This window comes from Anabrus simplex, chromosome 7 (genome assembly GCF_040414725.1).
Source record: "Anabrus simplex isolate iqAnaSimp1 chromosome 7, ASM4041472v1, whole genome shotgun sequence".
NCBI lineage: Eukaryota > Metazoa > Arthropoda > Insecta > Orthoptera > Tettigoniidae > Anabrus > Anabrus simplex.
This window is the reverse complement of record NC_090271.1, coordinates 137,083,713-137,106,142: the sequence shown is the minus strand read 5'-3', so window position 1 is coordinate 137,106,142 and position 22,430 is coordinate 137,083,713. Positions and strand designations below refer to the sequence as shown.

Here is a 22,430-nt window from a genome sequence, read left to right as displayed (position 1 = left end):
ATGAGCTTTATTACCATGTGACCCTGCCGCAGTGGGGAGGCTTGCGCATCCAAATGAAGCAGATAGCCGAGCCGCAGATGAAACCATATCGGATGGGTATCTGTTAAAAGACCAAACTAACGAATGGTTCATCAAAAGGGGAGTAGCAGCCTTTCGGAAGTTCCAAGGGCGACAGTCTAGATGATTGACTGATATGGCCTTGTAATAATACTCAACATGGCTTCGCGGTGTTGATACTGCTACACGCTTGAAAGCAATGGGAAACTGCAGCCGTAACTAACTCCCACAGACATACAGCTCTCGCTGTATGAATGATGTATTGATGATGGCTTCCTTCCGGGTAAAATATTCCGGAGGTAAAATAGTCCCTCATTCAGATCTCCACGTGGGGACTACATGACAAGGGGAGATCATCAGGAAGATGGATACTGACATTCTGCAAGTCGGAGCGTGGAATGTTAGAAGTCTGAAACGTTGAACGTAGTAGGTAGAGAATATGAAGAAGGATTTGGATAGAATAAAGTTAGATGTAGTTGGTATAAGTGAAGTACGTTGGCAGGAAGAACAGGATTTTTGGTCAGGCGCCTACAGAATTATCAACACAAAATCAAACAGGAGAAATGCAGGAGTTGGTTCAAGAATGAATAAGAAAATATGGCAGCAGGTAAGCTACTACGATCAGCATAGTGAAAGAATTACTGTCACCAAGAGAGAGACCAAACCAATGCCCACCACAATAGTATAGGTCTATATGCCTATTACTTCAGCGGATGATGATGAAATCGAAAGAATATACAAAGAGATAGAAAATTGAATACAATATGTAAAATGTGACGAGAATCTAATTGTAATGGGAGACTGGATGGCAGTGGTAGGCCAAATGAAGAGAAGGTAATACAGTAGGAGAATTCGGATTGGGACAAAGGAACAAAAAAGGAAGTTGGCTGGTTGAATTCTGCACTGATCATAATTTAGTCCTTGCTAATACTTGGTTCAAACACCACAAACGACGGCTGTATACGTGGACGAGGCCAGGAGACACTGAAAGGTATCAAATAGACTTCATTATGATTAGGCAGAGATTCAGAAACCAGGTGTTGGATTGCAAAACTTTCCCAGGAGCAAACGTGGACTCTGACCACAACCTGTTGGTCATGAAATGCCATCTGAAGTTGAAGAAATTGAAGAAAGGAAAGAATGCAAAAAGATGGGATCTAGACAAGTTGAAAGAAAAGAGTGTGAGGGATTGTTTCAAGAAACATGTTGCACAAGGACTAAATGAAAAGGCTAAAGGAAACACAAGAGAGGAAGAATGGAAACTCATGAAAAATGAAGTCAGTAGGGCTGCTGAAGAAATGTTAGGCAGGAAGAAAAGATCAACTAAGAATCAGTGGATAACTCCAGGAGATACTAGACCTGATTGATGAAAGATGAAAATACAAGAATGCTATAAATGAAGAGGGCAGAAAAGAATACAGGTGATTAAAGAATGAAGTGGAAAGTGTAAGGTAGCTAAGGAAGAATGGCTGCAGGAAAAGTGCTAGGATGTTGAAGCTTGTATGGTCCTACGAAAGGTAGATGCTGCATACAGGAAAATCAAGGAAGCCTTGGGAGAAAGGAAATCTAGGTGTATGAATATTAAGAGCACAGATGGAAAGACACTTCTACGGAAAGAAGACAAAGCAGAAAGATGACAGGAACACATTCAGCAGTTGTATCATGGTAACGACGTAGATGATATGGTTCTGGAATAAGAAGCTGCTGTTGATGCTGATAAAATGGAAGACCCAATTTTGAGGTCAGAGTTTGGCGGAGCTTGAGAGACCTAAATAGGAACAAGGCACTTGGAATTGATGACATTCCCTCAGAATTACTGACTGCCTTAGGAGAAACCAGCATGGCAAGGTTATTCCATCTAGTGTACAAGGTATGAGAGGGTTCCTGGGCACACAGGAATCAGTGGAAATGAAGAAGCTGACAAACTAGTGAAACAAGGCTCAAAAGGTCCTTTCATAGGACCAGAGCTCTTCTTGGGAGTATCAATCCAAAGTGTGAAACAGGTAATATCCCAGTGGACAAACCAGTCTCACTTAGACGTATGGAAGAGGTTAACCACAGCAAGGTAGGCATGTGAACTTATCGAAGGGCCCAGCCAAAGATATAAAAAGGTCCTAACAAATTTGAATAGGACCAGAAGAATATGAATTGTAGTTGGGCTGTTGACAGGCCACAATACCTTACAGACACACCTACACATCATGAAAATCAGTCAGGATCCGATGTGTAGAAGATGCAATAGGGAGGAAGAGACCTCCGCGCATGTGTTGTGTCAGTGCGAGGCTCTTGCAAGCACTAGACATCGATATCTTGGCTCACATTTTGTGAACCTGGAAGACATCAGGAATGCCAACATCTGGACACTGGTATCCTTTATAGGAGCACTAGGACTGGACTAGGCAAACCCGTTTGAGGGACACAAAATGTCTTCAGAGACCAACATGTGGAGCCCTGCGAAGGCAGGGCTCACCCATTCCATATCTATCTATCTATCTATGTATGAGACAGGAGAAGCGCCGTGTGATTTTCGGCAGAATGTTGTTATACTTATCCCCAAGAAAGCTGGTGCTGACAAGTGTGAAAACTACCGCACCATTAGTTTAGTATCTCTTGCCTGCAAAATTTTTAACACTTATTATTTACAGAAGAATGGAAAGACAAGTTGAAGCCGAGTTGGGAAGTTTGGCTTCAGAAGTAATGTTGGAACATGTGAAGGAATCCTGACTTTACAACTAACCTTAGAGGATCAAATTAAGATGGACAAGCACACGTACATGGCTTTCATAGACCTAGAAAAGGTATTTGATAATGTTGATTGGACCGAGCTATTCAAGATTCTGAAGGTGATTTGGATCAGATACCGAGAACGAAGAATTATCTACAATCTGTATAAAAATCAGTCTGCAGTGATAAGTGTCGAGGGCTTTGAAAAAGAAGCAGCAATACAGAAAGGAGTGAGGCAAGGCTGCAGTCTGTACCCCCTCCTTTTCAACGTTTGCATAGAACAGGCAGTAAAGGAAATCAAAGAGGAATTTGGAAAGGGACGCCGACGATAATGTTATTTTATCGGGAAAGGAGATGTCAGAGGCTGCTCCAACTATCGACCAGCTCTATGCTTTGTTATACAATGAAGATATTCGAGTGTCTCCTAGACGCACGCCTTCGTGACATCGTCCACACTGCCCCAAACCAATGTGGCTTTGTGAAAGGAAGGGCGACGATCGAAGCTATACGTGCAACACGTCTTTTGATAGAACGTCAAAATGAAAAGAAGAAACCACTCCACATCACTTTCTTGGATCTCGAAAAGGCCTTTGACAGAGTGCCTCGTGATCATATTTGGCATACACTCACGCTGCATGGTGTACCAGAAGTATATATTCGATGAATCCACCTTCTGTATCAGAATGCCACCAGCTCTAGCGATGTGTTGCTGGAATGTCTGCACCATTTCACATTCAAGTTGGTGTTCATCAGGATCGGCTCTATCTCCACTTCTGTCCATCCTCTGTCTCAACACCATCAGCACAGTAGTGTTAACACCACACTCGTGGACTCAACACTATGCTAATGACGTTATGGTCGCCTGTGAATCCCGCCAAGATTTACAACAACTAGTCCAACATTGGAAAATCTCCTTGGACAGATATGGCGTGCGACTTAACGTCGGGAAGATTGAGTATGTAAGGTGTGGGTACAAAGTGATGGGTCAATTAACATCGACGGTGTTGATATTCTAAAAACATCTCAATTTAAATATCTGAGATCACGTATCCAACCGGATGGTGACACGCTCCCAAATGTTCGAAGCAGAATCAACACTGCCTGGATGAAGTGGTGTCAAGTCACAGGAGTCCTTTTTGATTGGAAAGTGCCACTGTACCTGACATCCAAAATCTATAGAATCATCATTAGACCAGTGGCACTGTATGGAACCGTGTGTTGGTCAGTTACAAGAAGACAGGAACAAACGCTGCATGTCATGGAGATGAAGATGCTTCGCTGGCCAATGGGACTCACTAGACTGACCACATCAGAAATGAGGATGTTCAGATGGCATTTGGTGTGGCCCCAATCCCTGAGAAAATGCGAGAGAATCGTTTGCGATGGTATGGCCACGTGCTACGCAGAAACGGTTCTTCAGTTGCGAAAAGGGCATTACAAATAAGTCCTGAGGGCCGAAGACCACAAGGGCAACCAAGGAAGCGCCGGCTCGACACTCTACGGGAGGACATGCATGTGGAGAAAGTCTCTCCTAAAGATGCACAAGGCCGCATCAAGTGGAAACGAAAGTGCACTACAGCAGACCCTGCAATTAAACGGGATAAATGCTAATAATAGTAAGAAGAAGACTTATTTTATCTGAGACTGCAGAAGATCTCGAGAAGTTGCTAAATGGTATGGACGAAGTCTTGGGTAAGGAGTAAAAGATGAAAATAAATAAGTACAAAACAAAAGTAATGGAGTGCAGTCTAACAAAGGCAGGTAATGCAGGTAATATTAGATTAGAAAATGAAGTCTTAAAGGAAGTATATGAATATTGTTACTTGGGTAGTAAAATAACTAACAATGGCAAAAGTAAGGAGGACATGAAATGCAAACTAGCCCAAGCAAGAAAGAGCTTTATTAAGAAAAGAAATTTGCTCACTTCAAACATGGGTATAGGAATTAGAAAGATATTGGTGAAGACTTTCATCTGGAGCATGGCATTGTATGGAAGTGAGACATGGACGATAACTAGCTCAGAAAGAAAGAGAACAGAAGCTTTTGAAATGTGGTGTTACAGAAGAATGCTGAAGGTGAGATGGATAGATGAAATCACGAATGAAGAGAAACTGAATTTAACTGGTGAGGGGAGATCGATTTTGCTAAATTTTATGAGAAGAAGAGAGAGAATGTTAGGACACATCTTAAGACACCCAGGACTTGTTCAGTTGGTTTTTGAAGGAAGTGTAGGCGGTAAGAACGGTAGGGGTACACCAAGGTATGAATATGATGAGCAGATTAGAGGAGATGTAGGATGCAGTAGTTACGTAGAAATGAAAAGGTTAGCACAGCACAGAGTAGCATAGAGAGCTGCATCAAACCAGTCTATGGACTGATGGCTCAAACCCAACATACAGTTACTTTTTACAAAAAAAATGTACTCAATTTACTTCTGGAAATAAAACTGTAATTGTTCTACATCGCCTGGAAGCAGTAACAAGGAAAAAATAAGATGTACAATATTATAGGGAAGGATCCACCTTTCAATACTCCGTAGTAAAAAGTAGTTACAACCTGTTTAATGGGACCGGTTTCAACACATTTAGAGTGTCATCATCAGCCAATTAGCGAAGATCTTAACAATAACTAACATATTAAACATAGGCAAAATATTAACATTGTATCACATCGTGGCAATTCAGTTAATGTTCAAAACACAATAATCACAGTCAAGAGAGTAAACAGAACATCACTATCTTGCGCCGAAAACAAATATATTTGAAGTTCATAAGCAGATCAAGTATGCACTTATGTAAAGTCGTTGCTAGGCAGGTCTTGTAGGCATTTGTTTTCCGGCCGAAGGGTAAAAGGTGACGTGAATGAAGTCTTAGAGAAACAGTGTAGGATTTAATTTCGTCAAAATCAAAGTGGATATATAGGTTTTAAAATAATTTAAAACATTAAAAAAGAATAAAGCCAAATAAAAATATATTAAAAATGGGAAGAAATAATGAAAGAAATACGAGGTTCAACTCGAAACAACTTGCCGTAGTAATTGATAAAGAAATGATAAATAGAGAAAGGGGGTGGGGGACGTTTATTAGAGGGTGGTGATGGTGGTTATTGTTATTAGAGGAAATACAATTGGGCAACAATCCTTTATATAACACTAATTCGAGGAAAAAAAGAGGAAGAGAACCGACACTTCGAAAAATAAAGATATCGGTTAAAGGAAGACAAGGGCCACGAAGGGCGTGAAAATGAAAGACTCCCTAGCCCTCGCAAACCTAATAGCATCGGGGTCGGAAAAGAACAAGAGTTGACCAAGGGAGGTCGGACAGGATAGATGAAAGTGAGGAGCCTGGCACAAGTAAGTGGAAGCAATGCCACTTCCCCCTTCCGCAACACCCCCCTTGATCCTCCTTAGTTCCCCCCTCCCCACCCAAGGGGCTCTGAACTTCGGAGCGTGGGTTGGCGACCACGGGGCCCTTAGCTGAGTCCTGGCATTGCTTCCATTTACTTGTGCCAGGCGCCTCACTTTCATCTATCCTGTCCGACCTCCCTTGGTCAACTCTTGTTCCTTTCCGACCCCGACGCTTTTAGGTTTCCGAGGGCTAGGGAGTCTTTCATTTTCACGCCCTTCGTGGCCCTTATCTTCCTTTGGCTGATATCTTCATTTTTCGAAGTATCGGATCCCTTCCATTTTTCTTTTCTTCCCACCCTCCATCCCCCAGGGGCTCTGATCTTCGGAGCGTGGGTTGGTGACCACGGGGCCCTTAGCTGAGTCCTGGCATTGCTTCCACTTACTTGTGCCAGGCTCCTCACTTTCATCTATCCTGTCCGACCTCCCTTGGTCAACTCTTGTTCCTTTCCGACCCCGACGCTATTAGGTTTCCGAGTGCTAGGGAGTCTTTCATTTTCATGCCCTTCGTGGCCCTTGTCTTCCTTTAGCTGATATCTTCATTTTTCGAAGTATCGGATCCCTTCCATTTTTCTTTCCTTCCCACCCTCCATCCCCCAGGGGCTCTGAACTTCGGAGCGTGGGTTGGCGACCACGGGGCCCTTAGCTGAGTCCTGGCATTGCTTCCACTTACTTGTGCCAGGCTCCTCACTTTCATCTATCCTGTCCGACCTCCCTTGGTCAACTCTTGTTCTTTTCCGACCCCGATGCTATTAGGTTTGCGAGGGCTAGGGAGTCTTTCATTTTCACGCCCTTCGTGGCCCTTGTCTTCCTTTAACCGATATCTTCATTTTTCGAAGTGTCGGTTCTCTTCCTCTTTTTTTCCTCGAATTAGTGTTATATAAAGGATTGTTGCCCAATTGTATTTCCTCTAATAACAATAACCACCATCACCACCCTCTAATAAACGTCCCCCACCCCCTTTCTCTATTTATCATTTCTTTATCAATTACTACGGCAAGTTGTTTCGAGTTGAACCTCGTATTTCTTTCATTATTTCTTCCCATTTTTAATATATTTTTATTTGGCTTTATTCTTTTTTAACGCTTTAAATTATTTTAAAACCTATATATCCACTTTGATTTTGACGAAATTAAATCCTACACTGTTTCCCTAAGACTACATTCACATCACCTTTTACCCTTCGGCCGGAAAACAAATGCCTACAAGACCTGCCTAGCAACGACTTTACATAAGTGCATACTTGATCTGCTTATGAACTTCAAATATATTTGTTTTCGGCGCAAGATAGTGATGTTCTGTTTACTCTCTTGACTGTGATTATTGTGTTTTGAACATTAACTGAATTGCCACGATGTGATACAATGTTAATATTTTGCCTATGTTTAATATGTTAGTTATTGTTAAGATCTTCGCTAATTGGCTGATGATGACACTCTAAATGTGTTGAAACCGGTCCCATTAAACAGGTTGTAACTACTTTTTACTACGGAGTATTGAAAGGTGGATCCTTCCCTATAATATTGTACATCTTATTTTCTCTATTCAATACGGAACAATCATGAAGTTTTTAACTTTAAAGGAAAAAATAAGTGGTGATTAAGACAACTTTTTCAATTCTGCTACAGCAAAATCAGTAGCTTCACCAGTGCTAGATAAGGTACTGCACTTTTTACCTCTCCATTACTTTCAAAGACATTACACTTACCCTACAAGGCTTAGTGATGAGAATTTAAAGAACCAATGATTCTGTAAATAAAATGGCAAATTATTTGAAATGAGAGAGAAAGATTTATTGAATAAATAAATTTTCTGTCCTCCAATAAGAAGATCCACAGATCCACAACAGTCATGTTACAATTTCAATGAAGTTTAAAAACATCAAAAGTGGAAATTTAATTGTTAATGTTATCTTTTTTTTTCCAAGGTTAGTGGGAGGAATGATAATCACATTCTCAGGTATAGATGGAAATAAATGATTTGTAGAGAGTCCTTTAGCATCTTTATTACTATTTTTTCTATTTCGCAGAATGTCCGACTCGTTGGCTGAATGGTCAGCATACTGGCCTTCGGTTCAGAGGGTCCCGGGTTTGATTCCTGGCCGGGTCAGGGATTTTAACCTTAATTGGTTAATTCCAATGGCTTGGGGGCTGGGTGTGTGTGGCGTATTCAACATTAGAAATCATCCTAGGTAGGGCCCTCATCTTCACAGACATGCAGGTCGCCTAATACGCCATCTACTAGAAAAAGACCTGCACCAGGCCTCTCCGGAGGCCATACGCCATTATTATTATTATTTCGCAGAATGAAACTTTAAATTGAAAAGTTAATCCCAGAAACAAGGTCTTTTTCTTATAAATACAAACAGCTGTTTATTTCTGCAATGGTTTACATCATTTTACATGCTGTGACAGTTTTTGTATGCCCATGTCATACCAGCTCACCACCATGCTTCAAGAAACCTCAGGAACAAAAGTACAGAGATCATCCAGGGTGATCCGCTGATATTCACGCATGATTTGCTCAACCTTCACGACTGTCTCGAAGGAAATTGGCGGTCTTCCACTCCTTTGTTCGTTCATAATGAATTTTGGTCCAACCGGCTGCAAACTTTCTACACCTTTTACGAACATTTTTTACATCCATGAACGACTCACCATACACTTCCAACAATTGGCGATGGATTTCAATCGGTTCAGTACCTTTTGTGTTAAAAAACCGAATAACTGCGCGCACTTCGCACTTGGCGGTAACATCCAACGGGAGCTCCATTCTCAACGGATGCCAAGCCAAGACTGAGTGCCTCAGCACTGCGTGTGCATGTTTATATGCGAGCACGGGAAACACTCTTCACATATTGTGACCAACAACCACACGAGCAGTTCTGTATTTATAAAAAAAAATAGGAGACCTTATTTTTGGGATTACCCTCGTATGTAGTAAGGTAAATGTCTGACTAAGTAGGATGCCTCTTGCTCCGAACAGCAGACCTCTGACAATCCACCGATCGATAGGTAGGCTATTATTATTATTATTATTATTATTTATTTTCCTTAAATTGTACAAGGGCACTAGAAGGAATCCCTGTGTTTAATTTTATGAACTTCCCCAGCAGTGATGGATATTGTAGGATAAGTGTAATGTCTTTCGGAGCATTGGAGAGGTAAAAAGTGCGTCATTCAGGGGTGGTAGATGGAGAAAGAGAAAGCCTCCACATACACAGAAGTGCCTCCACCCCCACATAAGTATGTTTTCATGAACTACCGTAGTCAGGTCCTAGTTTATTTATTTTATGCAATAATACAGGTCCTAGTTCATACATCATGGGCAATGGATGAGTGGCCTAGTAAGTGGTCCTGAGAGTCGGGATACCAGTTGCTATGGAATGGTAGTGGGCATCTTGGATATATTCTGAGTCATGAAATTCCTTATGCTCAGGCGGCCAAGACTATACAATCTACCGGTAGTCCCTAACCCGCTAGAGGAGAGATCCTCACTGGGACTATGTGTAAATAAGTGCGCAAGTAAGGGTAGCATCCTACTTCGCAGAATTCTCACTGGGCATGGTCAGAACATTTTAAGAAAACCTCAGACCTATGGGAGTAACAGAGTCCCATTCCCATTTGACACGGGAGGGACTCCTTGGAAACAACTTGGGGTATGAAATGGAATTCAGTGGGGACCTATCAATATTAATGGGGCCTAGGGAAGGAAGGAAGGAAGAAAGGAAGAAAGAAAGAACTGGCTGATTCAGCAAAAAGGATGCATCTGAATGTATTAAGAGTTAATGATATATGAGGAAGAGATAGGAGATTATAAATTGTACTAAGTGTGTAAAAAAAAAAAAAAAAAAAAGGAAAAAGCAAAGTGAGGGGTATGAATGTTCATCAAGAATACTATTGCACACGACAAAGTTTCCAATAGGCACAGAAATGAGTGAATGATGTGGGTAGATTTGGCAAATGGAGGTATTAGGATGAGAATTGTTTCAGTATAGTCACCATGTGAGGGTGCAGATGAGGATGAAGTTCCCAAGTTTTATGAAGCACCGATATTGTAATCAGGGTCAACAGCAACTACAGGATAGTGCTTATGGCCGATTTCAATGCAAATTGGAAATAGAACTGAAAGATACGAAAGGGTGATTGGTAAACGTGGGGAAGATATGGAAACTAATATGAATGGGAAGGGTTGGCTGGGCTTCTGCGCTAATATGGGATTAGCAGTTACGAATACATTCTTCAAGTAAAAAGCTATTCATCGCTACACATGGGAGGGTAAGGGCACCAGGTCCATAATAGACTATATCTAGATGGTGATGCTTGTTTAAAGGGGTCTAACATCTAGGTCATCGGCCCCAGACTATAATATCTTAACAGACTTCGAATTCACAAAATCTGTTAGGAACGCACAGGTTCTCTGGGGATTTTTTCGATGATACAGACCACTATCTGATCTGTAGTGAACTACGTATCTCTAGGCCTAGGATAGCGAAAGTGATATCTGTCTGCAGACAAATAAGGGTAGAAAATCTCTAGGACGAGGAAATTAGAAGTCCATGGATAAGATTAGTGAAACGTTCCAAACAATGAACAGTAAGCAGGTTCAGAATATAGAAAGAGAATGGGTGCCATACAGGGATGCTGTATTAGAAACAGCAAAGGAATGCCTAGGAACAACTGTGCAAAAGGATGGGGAAAAGCAAACTTCTTGGTGGAATCATAAAGTGAGGGCGGTTGTAAACATAAAAAGAAGGCACATCAGAAATGGCTCCAAACAAAGACTGACGCATACAGGGAATTGTACCTAGATGGAGGAAACAGAGCGAAACAAATACTTATTGAATTCAAGAAAAAGCCATGGGAAGATTTTGGTTATAACCTGGAAAGGCTAGGTCAAGCAGCAGGGAAACCTTTCCAGACAGTAATAAAGAATCTTAGAAAGGGAGGCAAAAAGGAAATTTTAGGTAAATCAAGTGAAAACATAATAGATCCCAGGGAACCACTGGACAGATGGAAGGAATATTTTGAAAATCTTAACGTAAAAGGAAATCTTCCTGGTGATACTGCGAACAACGGAGCCCATGGGGAGAATGACAATGATATTGGTGAAATTATGCTTGACGAAGTGGAATGGATGGTAAATAAACTCCATCGTCATAAAGCAGCAGAAACAGATGAAATCAGACCTAAAATGGTGAAATATAGTGGGAAGACCAGGATGAAATGGCTTCACGGAATAATAAGATTAGCATGGAACATCAGTAATGTACCTTCTGATTGGTCAAAAGCAGTAATTGCATGTATCTATAAGCAAGGGAACAGGAAGGATTTCAACAACTGGGATTTTGGACGGGAGGGTGCGATCAGAAGTTGAGAGTAAGTTGAATGGAAACCTGTGTGGTTTCAGACCACAGAGGTGCTGTCAGGATCAGATTTTCAGCATGTGCCAAGGTAATTGAAAAACGCTACGAGGGGAATAGGTAGCTATGTTTTCTTCTTCTTCTGTTTTGCTACCGTTTTTTTCCTACACGTGTGGGGTTGCGGGTGCGAACTGCACTGCACATGTGGATTTGGCCCTATTTTATGGCTGGATGCCCTTCCTGACACAACCCTATATGGAGGGATGTAATCACTATTGCATGTTTCTGTGGTGGTATGACCCCAGTCCCCACGCCAGAAGAATTAATCAGAAGTGATTAAAACCCCCGACCTGGCCGGAAATCGAACCTGGGACCCTCTGAACAGAAGGCAGTACGCTGACCATTCAGCCAACAAGTCGGACAATAGATAGTTATGTTTATGTTTTGTAAATCTAGAGAAGGTACGACAGTACCAAGAGAAAAGATGTTCACCGTACTCACGGACTATGGGATTAAGGATAAATTATTAAAATCAATTAAAGGCAATTATGTGGACAATTGAACAGAAGTGAGAATTGATGGTAGAATCAAGTTGCTTTTTGTCACACCGTCACAGACAGGTCTTATGGCGACGATGGTACAGGAAAAGGCTAGGAGCAGGAAGGAAGCGTCCATGGCCTTAATATAGGTACACACCGAGCTTGATAGCTGCAGTCGCTTAAATGCGGCCAGTATCCAGTATTCGGGAGATAGTAGGTTCGAACCCCACTGTCGGCAGCCCTGAAAATGGTTTTCCGTGGTTTCCCATTTTCACACCAGGCAAATGCTGGGGCTGTACCTTAATTAAGGCCACGGCCGCTTCCTTCCCACTCCTAGCCCTTTCCTGTCCCATCGTCGCCATAAGACCTATCTGTGTCGGTGCGACGTAAAGCAACTAGAAAAAAATATATAGGTACAGCCCCGGCATTTGCTTGGTGTGAAAACAGGAAACCATGGAAAATCATCTTCAGGGCTGCTAACAGTGGGGTTCAAACCCACCATCTCCCAAATACTGGATACTGGCTGCACTTAAGCGACTGCAGCTATCGAGCTCGGTGATGGTAGAATGATTTCTCAGTTCAAGGTACTTACAGGGGTTAGACAAGGCTGTAATATTTTGCTTTCTTTGTTGTATGGATCATCTGCTGAAAGGTATTAAGTGGCACGGAGTGATTCAGTTAGGTGAAAATGTAATAAGCAACTGCTGAAGACTTTGTCTTAATGGCACAATGTGCCGAAAGCCTGCAGTCTAATATATTGGAAATTGATAATTAGGTGCAATGAGTATGGTATGAAAACTAGCCTTCCAAGACTAAATTGATATCAGTAGGTAAGAAATCGAAGAGAATTCAAGGTCGGACTGGGGATACAAAGTTGGAACAGGTAGATAATTTACAATATGTTCTCTCCCAGGATTGTAGTAGTCCTATATTGAGACTGAATCAAGGTGCAGAAAAGCCAATGCAGTGAGCTCACAGTTGCGATCAACAGTTTTCTGTAAGAAGGAAGTCAGCTCCCGGACAAAACAATTTTACAGTCTGTTTTCAGATTTACTTTATGAGAGTGAAAGCTGGGTGGACTCAGGATATATTATTCGTAAGTTAGAAGTAACAGACATGTAAGTAACGAGAATGATGATGATAAAAACGGATGGGAACAATGACAGGAGGGTACTCAGAATGAGGAGATAAAGGACAAGTTAGGAATGAACTCGATGGATGAAGCAGTACACATAAACCGGCTTCAGTGGTAGGGTCATGTGAGGTGAATGGAGGAGAATAGGTTACCTAAGAGAATAATGGACTCTGTTATGGAGGGTAAGAGAAGTAGAGGGAGACCAAGACAACGATGGTTAGACTCAGTTTCTAACGATTTAAAAATAAGAGGTATAGAACTAATCAAAGCCATAGAACTACCTAAAATAGAAGACTGTTGCAGCGGTTAGTAAATTTACCGAGACTTGCAAACTGAAAGCTGAAAGGCATACAGTCTATAATGAAGATGTATGATGCATGTATACTAAAATAGAAATTATGAAAAAATATCCTTAAAATTTCCAAAGCATTATGTTTAGTAACTTAGTCTCTCTGCTAAAACAAAAAAGAAAAATGAAGTATCTTTTTCCTTGGGGATCCACTGTTGCTCACGTCCGTAGGTTTAACCTCAAAGTACCCTACACGTGATCCCCGGGTGGTGCTAAGCGAGCAACAGCGAACAGGCAACCAGACATATTTCTCTCCTGGTCAAGATACAACATTAATGAACATGGCTTCACTATCCAAAGGTCCTTTTCAGGACCAAACTACTACTACTACTACTACTACTACTACTACTAGACTGGGACCTACTGTCCGTATTTGCCAACTTAATATAGAAGGCACTAGCCGATCCAAGAGTGAAGCGCTGTCTAAACTGTTACTTTCTTATGAAGTTGACTTAGTAGTTATCCAAGAAACTCATGCTGCAGATGATCAGCAGTTGAGAACAAGAGGAAAGATTTCAGGATATGATCTTCTGGGAGCTACCTATCATCAAGCGTATGGTTATGCCACCTACGTACTCTCCACCGTAGATAATGCTTACCTTGTCTCTTCCAGTACAAGCGAGGATATTCACACTACTGTTACTCAAATAGGTGACACTGTAGTCTCAAATATCTATAAACCACCCAATGTCAAGTGGCCTAGTCAAGTTTTAGATGTGCATCCACACCCAGCTGTCTATGTAGGAGACTTCAACAGCCATCATCAGGAGTGGAATTATAGAACCAACGACGACAACGGAGAGGTGCTAATGGGTTGGGTTGAAATTAATGACCTTTTCCATGTTTTTGACGCCAAGGATCGAGCTACTTTTAGATCTGCAGCATGGGGATTAGAGTATTGCCCTGACCTATGCTTTGTGTTTAGAAACAAAGACGATAAATCCTTACCAATCATCCAGAAAGTGCTAACAGACTTTCCTCACAGCCAGTACCGACCAGTCCTCTATGAGCTTGGAATCCAGATTCCTCTAGTTTCAACTACCCCACGACCACGCTGGAACTTCAGTAAAGCTAACTGGTCTGCCTTTACAGAGGACCTTGACAATGTTTTGCAAAAGATACCACCAACAAGCACAGGATATGAGAGATTTGTGGGAGCTGTGATATCTACAGCAAAAAAGCACATCCCTAGGGGCTTTCGTAGAGAGTATATCCCTGGATGGATTGAGGAAATAGATAATCTTTATCAACAATACATTGATAGTGATGATCACGAAATTGCTGATCAACTTTTACATAGCTTAGATTCTGCAAGAAGACAAAAGTGGATTTCAAAAGTTGAATCTCTTGACTTTACAAAATCCAGTCGTGAAGCTTGGTCCCTTCTCAGGAAGCTGGGGGATGGAAAGCCCATTACACGAATGAATTCAGAAATTCACCCAAACAAAATTGCATATCATATAGTCACGACATCCAAAAGTAGCAGGGATAAAGTATTCACGAAACAAATAAAGAAGAATCTGAAAATCCTGAAGGACAGTGTCCCAGATATATCGGAGTACTCCAGACCTTTTACTGAGAATGAGAACTATTGCAATTGCTGATATCAAGCCAGGCAAAGCACCAAGTGTGGATGGTATTCACCCAGAATTTATCACTCACTGTGGGGATAGAGCTAGAGTATGGTTGTCCACCTTCTTCACGAACATCCTACAGAGTGGGCAATTGCCAGAGCTATTCAAACAAACAAAGATCATAGCCATCTTGAAGAAAGGCAAAGCCAGAGATAAACCAGAGAGCTATCAACCTACTGCCCTGCTTAGTGTGACATATAAATTACTAGAAAGGCTCCTTCTCAATAGAACTGGCCCAGAGATCCTCGAGAAAATCCCAGTGGAGCAGGCAGGATTCAGACCGAACAGAAGCACTACAGACCACTTACAACTTACATAGAAGCAGGCTATCAGAGAAAGCTTAAGACATCAGTGGCTTTTACTGATCTGACAGCAGCCTATGATACAGTCTGGAAGGACGGCCTACTCTTCTGAAAGTGATACCATATAAGACGACTGCCCGGCTCTTGAATAATATGCTAAGCCAAAGACTTTTCCAAGTACATTTGGGGAATACTGTGAGCACCAAAAGATCACTAAATAATGTACTTCCTCAGGGTTCTGTTCTTGCTCCAATCTTATTTAGTCTATATATCTCAGATATGCATGCCACATTTTCAAGAAAATTTGGATATGCCGATGAATGGGCTATTGCTACCAGAGATACAACATTCGAGAAATCTGAGATGACCTTAACGGACGACATAAAAGTATTGGTACAGTACTTTAAATTGTGGAGACTTACACTTAATGCCAATAAAACAGAAGTATGCTGCTTCCATCTAAACAGCAAGATGGCTAACAAACAATTGCAGGTGTACATTGGAAATCCGTTACTGAGACATAATAGATTCCCTAAATACCTAGGAGTTACCTTCGATAGAACACTCTCCTTTAGACAACACCTTCGTAACGTCCAATCCAAAGTAATAACTCGCAACAACGTAATCCAAAAATTATGTGGTACAACTTGGGGTTCAACAGCAACTTTACTCTGATGCACCTCTTTGGGACTTGTGTTCTCGACTGCTGAGTACTGCGCTCCTGTTTGGCTGAATAGCCCTCACACCAACCTCATAGACACGCAGCTCAACACCACGATGCATCTCGTCACTGGCACAATAAGGTCTACACCCACATATTGTCTACCTATTCTCAGCCATATCTCCCCACCAGATCTTCGACGTAAAAACGCTCTCCTAAGGGAATTTAAGAAATTAATAAATAATCCCCAATTACCAATACATGTTCATCTGAATTATTTAAGGTCCCGAAATCCACCAATAAGAACTGCAATAGAACTGAAGAATACCAACTTCAATATTACTAAGGAACGGCAGGGAAGACAAGATACTAGGCCTGAGACAACGTTGCCACACATAGGATCGTCCCTGCCACCTAGATTTGAGCTTCCTCGGAAAACCTGGTCTACTCTTAACAGGATACGATCGGGCCACGGTAACTGCGCAGATTTCCACTACAAGTGGAAAAGAATTCCTACGCCTAACTGCGACTGTGGTGCCTCTAAGCAGACCATCCTGCACATTATCAGAGAATGTCCAAAAAGAAAGTACAGTGGCGATATCAGTGACTTTGCTATTGCGCTTCCAGAGACAATTAGCTATATAAATAACCTGGGTATAAATATATAGTTTGTTCTTCAAAATCATTGTGTGTTGTATCTGTAAAGCCATATGTTAAATAATAAAATCTTTTTTCCTTGCAAATTCTGGTATCTTTCTAGCTCCATGAAAAAAGAATGCCAGTGATTTCCTTAAGACTGGTGTTCTGTGAACTAACTGTAATATTCCTGATTACTTAGATAGCAGTAATTTTTTCCCAATTACTTTCTTCTTTATGTTTGCCATCACCACCAGCCTCAGCAGGTTAACTCGAGCTACTGCACTCTTGTATACTTTGTAACTTACACTTCTAATGCTTTCGAATGATCATCCTGTTAACAATGAGCGAGTGAGCAGCATTGTGGTTTAACACGATTGTTTATAGAAAGTAAGTAGACCAACAGTTTGACAGATTCTGCATCAGACCAAGCAAGTTGTGTACACAGTACAGGTCACGTAGCTGTAAACTTGCATTCAAAGGATGGTGGGTCAAGAGACTTCAAAATAGGCAGCCTATAAAATGGTTTCCCAGTGTAGAATTAAGGAACAGCTCCTCAACCTGCACCACTAGGGCACATTGCAGAGAGAGAGAGAGAGAGAAAGAAAGAGTGTGTGTGTGTTCAGAAGATGATGTACTGTTGTTGCTACTGCCTTACTCAGTTGCTCGCACAATGCTACCAACTGTTGCTGAAGCACTCTTTCTTTAATGGTCTATGCACATCCTGGCTAAGGACAAAAACCACTGGTCTGATATGTCAGAGGTGCATAGCATAGAGCCTCTCGAAGGGAATATGATGCTGCAGAGAAGTTGCATTGTTTAGTTTGCCTAACAGCAAAGACACTGTTTAAGAATTTTTAGTATTCAGTAGTTTGTAATGACAACTACCTGTGTTGAATTCTGAGAGTGACACCATATTAAATAAATTTCAGCCGATGACAGTGCCTTGTTTATGCTGGAGGTACTGAAAATGTTCCATGATTTCGGATATTTTTCTACAGCAATAAATATATTCCTAGGGGTCGGTTGATGCATCCTTGGCATTGTACGTCATTCTCCTACATGTATTATCTGCGCACTTTTTAGCGATAGATTTACACCCTAGTGCTGAATCGGTCGACTTCGGTTATCTTCGAGATTTGTATTGGCAACCTTTGAAACACAAACTAAGAATCGCTTATCATCACTGTGCGACATCTGGCATACACTTTAAGTACTGGTACTGTTATTGTTTACACAGCAAAGCCAAACTATAGAATTCATGCAAGGAACAAGTTTCGCATCAGGAAATGTTATATAGTATTATATATTGTGTGTGTGACACAGTTGTTGGTGTAAGATAATAAAGGTTTAGAAAATTCATATTGATCGATTATATTATTGATTCAATTCAGATTTCATTTCCATACACTTGGCAGTATTACCAGAACCAACAGTGCTCCCTTATTACTTCTCAACTGAGTACAAAAATCACTAAAAAGTGCGCGTAAAATAGTAACTTATTATTATTATTATTCTGTGGGATCACGGATGCGAACTGTGTCGCATATACGGACTTGGCCCTGTTTTACGTCCGGATGCCCTTCCCGACGCAACCTTATATGAAGGGATGTGATCACTATTGTGTATTTCTGTGGTGGTTGGTAGTACAATGTGTTGTGTTGTCTGAATATGAAGAGGAAAGTGTTGGGACAAACACCCAGTCCCCAAACCAGAAGAATTAATCAAACGCAATTAAAATCCCCAACCCGGTCATGAACTGAACCCAGGACCCTCTGAACCAAAGGCCTCAACGCTTATCGTTCAGCCAATGAGTCCTATGTGTAATAACTTAAAAGGTAAAATTTCTGTAACTTAATATACCTTCAGTAATTATGAAATTTATTCAGAGGACCTATTCCCTAGTTTTACTATTCCCAATTTCACACCAAGCAAATACTGGGACTGTAGACCTACATAAAGTAAGACCAAAGTCTCTTCCTTCTTGGTTCCAGCTCTTTCCCATCCCATTTTTACTCCCCCTGTGGGTGGGGGCGGCAGAATAACACCCACGGTATCCTCTGCCTGTCGTAAGAGGCGGCTAAAAGAGGCTCCAGGGGCTCTGAACTTTGGAGCGTGGGTTGGCGACCACGGGGCTCTTAGCTGAGTCCTGACATTGCTTCCACTTACTTGTGCCAGGCTCCTCACTTTCATCTATCCTATCTGACCTCTCTTGGTCAACTCTTGTTCTTTTCCAACCCCGACGCTATTAGGTTTGCGAGGGCTAGGGAGTCTTTCATTTTCATGCCCTTCGTGGCCCTTCTCTTACTTTGGTCGATATCTTCATTTTTCGAAGTACCGGATCCCTTCCATTATTTTCCCTCTGATTAGTGTTATATAGAGGATGGTTGCCTAGTTGTAATTCCTCTTAAAACAATAATCACCACCACCATCCCATTTTTACCAAAAAGCTGTGTGAGCTAGTGCAATGTTATTGTGATTAGGCCTATTGTTTAAGAGGATGTTCTAGTAGGCAACCATTCTCTATATAACACTAATCAGAGGGAAAAAATGGAAGGGATCCAACACTTCAAAAATGAAGATATCGGCCAAAGAAAGACAAGGGCCACTAAGGATGTGAAAATTAAATATACCCTAGGCCTGGATATCTAATACCATCAGGGTTGGAAAAGAACAAGAGTTGACTAAGGGAGGTCAGATAGGATAGATGGAAGTGAGGAGCCTGGCACAAGTAAGTGAAAGCAATGCCAGGACTCGGCTAAGGGCCCCGTGGTCGCCAACCTACGCTCCCAAGTTGAGAACCCTGGGGCTCCTTTTAGACACCTCTTACGACAGGCAGGGGATACCATTGGTGTTATTCTGCTGCCCCACCCACAGGGGGGCAATGTTAAAAAAATATGCACTGGTAGTGCAGGACTATCCTTTGAACAACCAACATTCAAAGTGTATAGTGATGTCGCTGAGCTATCACGACCTTCAAAAGTAAAGTGCCTTTCTTGTGATGGTATAAATGACTGTATAAGTACAAAAGATATTGTTAAGTTTTTTGCCATGTGAAAGAGGCAAACTGAAGAGAATATGGACTGTTAAAGGATCAATCCATACATTCAAAGTATTGTTTATTGTAGGCCTATATGTCAATTTTGGGAAAAAACTTCTTATGTAAAGCATGAGTTAGACAGAGAACATGACTTGAATTTAAATCATGATCCTGCAATCTATGCATACCAGAACCAGAAGATTAAATTCTCACCAACTTAAATCATAAAATATCTAATCTTGGCCAATTTAATTATTCCTAAGAATTTGTAACAACATCTTTAAGAAAAGCACTATTCTAACATGAGTTCCATAGTTCTAAACCCATAACCTAAAAAAAACAAAAACAAACAAAGAAAACAAGGTACTGGTAATTAGTTCCTTTCATGTCATTAGAAATTAACTTGATGACCTGTAGGCCTACATTGCAAAGGGATGATGTCTATCTTAAATATCACAAATTCTTTAAGGAAATGGTTTGGAAACATGTTCTCAAAGTATAAAATTTGATCATGATAAGCTGTATTCCAGTTCACCAACGTATCAACGTATCTTGTGTACTACAACTGTTAGCCAAATGTTTTACAGAGCAAAACAGTGAGAATATGAGTAATTTACTACTGGTACTCATATTCAAAAAATTAGTTCTTGATTACAGAAACTGATGCTCAATGGCATTGTCATTAGACACAGTATATTGAAAAAAAATGAGGTAAAAGGTTATCAGTATCAAGCATAACAAGATACCAATCTCTTACATCAGATCTTTACACGGTAAGTTTTGTCAATATTTCAAACAATTTCTAGGCCTATTAAAATACAAAAAATTGTATGACTACAGATTTATTCAGCTTCTAGAGCTAGAATAAAATAATTCATTGAATAGATTGGTAGATATTTAAAAAATATATAACTTTTTGACACAATAAGTTAGGCTATGTTTTGTTTCCATCTTTTATAGTGTTGACATGCCATAAAAACAAATGTTATTTTCTCTTTCGTACCCATAAACAAAACCTCATGTGTTTGACAGCAGCTACAAATTCACCCTGCAAATTAAGCTGCACGTATTAAAGTAAAACTAACTTAATGGGGAGAAAATAGGAAGCCATAACAAATCAGACAAAAAGACAGATCTTAACCTACATAGCAACTTTTCACTTGACATGACTTGTGAACATAGTGTCTTAGAATGATTCATTAACACAATTTGTATCCCTGGATATGACAAAACTATAAGGCGAATTATAAATTAGTTTAAATGCCAGTCGAATTTAATTCAGTTGATATTATTTAGTGTGGTAACCCTGTGGTTACTTCAACAAAAATATAGTAATCTTAACGTAAATGAAATAGCGTTCAACCACTCAAGTTATCAGTGTGACAAATAAACTCACCGGGAATGCTCTAATCCGCATCTTCCCCTCCTTTTTAGGAAGCCCACTTTTCATCATCTTGGCTTTCTCTTGCCTTCACTTTTTCGTATGGACAACCCTCTGTGACATAAAGAGTAGGGTAGAATTATAAACTCGTACACCAACAATCACACAACCATGGAATTTCCGTGTACAGCTTCATAGAACTATGATGAAAGGGTATTTTAAGTACACTAAAAAGAATAACCCCCACTGCCTCATCAGATCTCCAACCTTAAAATTTAATTCACCAATTCAGAACGGTCTGATGTACAGACAACCGACAGATGTCGACACAGCCTCTTTCTACAGGAAAAATAGTGCTTATTTTAGTCTTCAATACGACATAACTGATGAAGTTAAGTGCAGTGATTGCAATACTCTGTCATTAACGGGTGTCACGCCTATAAATATTTAGTACAAGTAAAATATGACATCTTTCTTTAGCACACAGCGGATGGATACAGTTGAGCACCGAAAAGCCTTAACGTCACGGAAACTGGTATAAGTCATGGCACTGTGTGGGTCAGTAATGTGGTTCCGTTCTCCTATGTTTCAACTGAAATATTTGTTTCAAAACCATTATAATCTTAGTTCAAGTTATTCTACAGCTGCACACACACTAAGAGTGCAGCAGCAAATTAAGGATAAACGGAAACAGGCATTACTCGGCGGTGGGCAGAAAAGAATCGATGCGCAGCATAGGAAGGTAAGAAACAAATGAATTCAAGTTTGCGTATCGGTGTCCCGTGTGACTTTATTTATGTTTACATAACCTCTTACATTTCGTTGTTAAGTATATTATACTGTTACATACGGAAGTGTTTTCCGAGATATGAGGAAAGTTATGTGGCAATTTTTAGGATCGTAATGCAAACTGATTCTTAAATGTCTTGGTATAAACTTATCGGTTTTTAGTACGTCTTGATTTGTACATTACCCCAGCAGATGCATTTTATTTCCATTATTTCCTTATACCGACCAAAATCTACTTTTATTCAATGCGGTCACACTTCGAATTTAACCTAGATGATCGTTTCATAACACGCCGGTGCATAATTGGATCCTCCCGACCTCGACCTCTCGAGCAAGGGGTGGGCGCATCAACGTTAAAGTACGTCATTGTTGGTTTCTACGTCACTCCCGACTAGAGACAGGCAGAAAATAACAAAAC

The 22,430-nt window shown here is 40.8% G+C and overlaps 2 protein-coding genes across 2 annotated transcripts in view; one reads left to right on the top strand and one right to left on the bottom strand.

Moving 5' to 3' along the window:
• Positions 1-21,550, bottom strand: part of Cul3 (cullin 3) — a 332,171-nt gene extending 310,621 nt beyond the window's left edge. The window contains exon 1 of the mRNA XM_067151333.2: positions 21,239-21,550. Within this exon, the coding sequence (XP_067007434.1) occupies positions 21,239-21,295 (57 nt within the window). The 5' untranslated portion in view covers positions 21,296-21,550. The remainder of the gene's footprint in view (positions 1-21,238) is intronic.
• A 183-nt stretch (positions 21,551-21,733) lies between these two features.
• The window catches only part of LOC136877360 (propionyl-CoA carboxylase beta chain, mitochondrial), a 200,226-nt gene continuing 199,529 nt past the window's right edge, over positions 21,734-22,430 (top strand). The window contains exon 1 of the mRNA XM_067151334.2: positions 21,734-21,965. Within this exon, the coding sequence (XP_067007435.2) occupies positions 21,768-21,965 (198 nt within the window). The 5' untranslated portion in view covers positions 21,734-21,767. The remainder of the gene's footprint in view (positions 21,966-22,430) is intronic.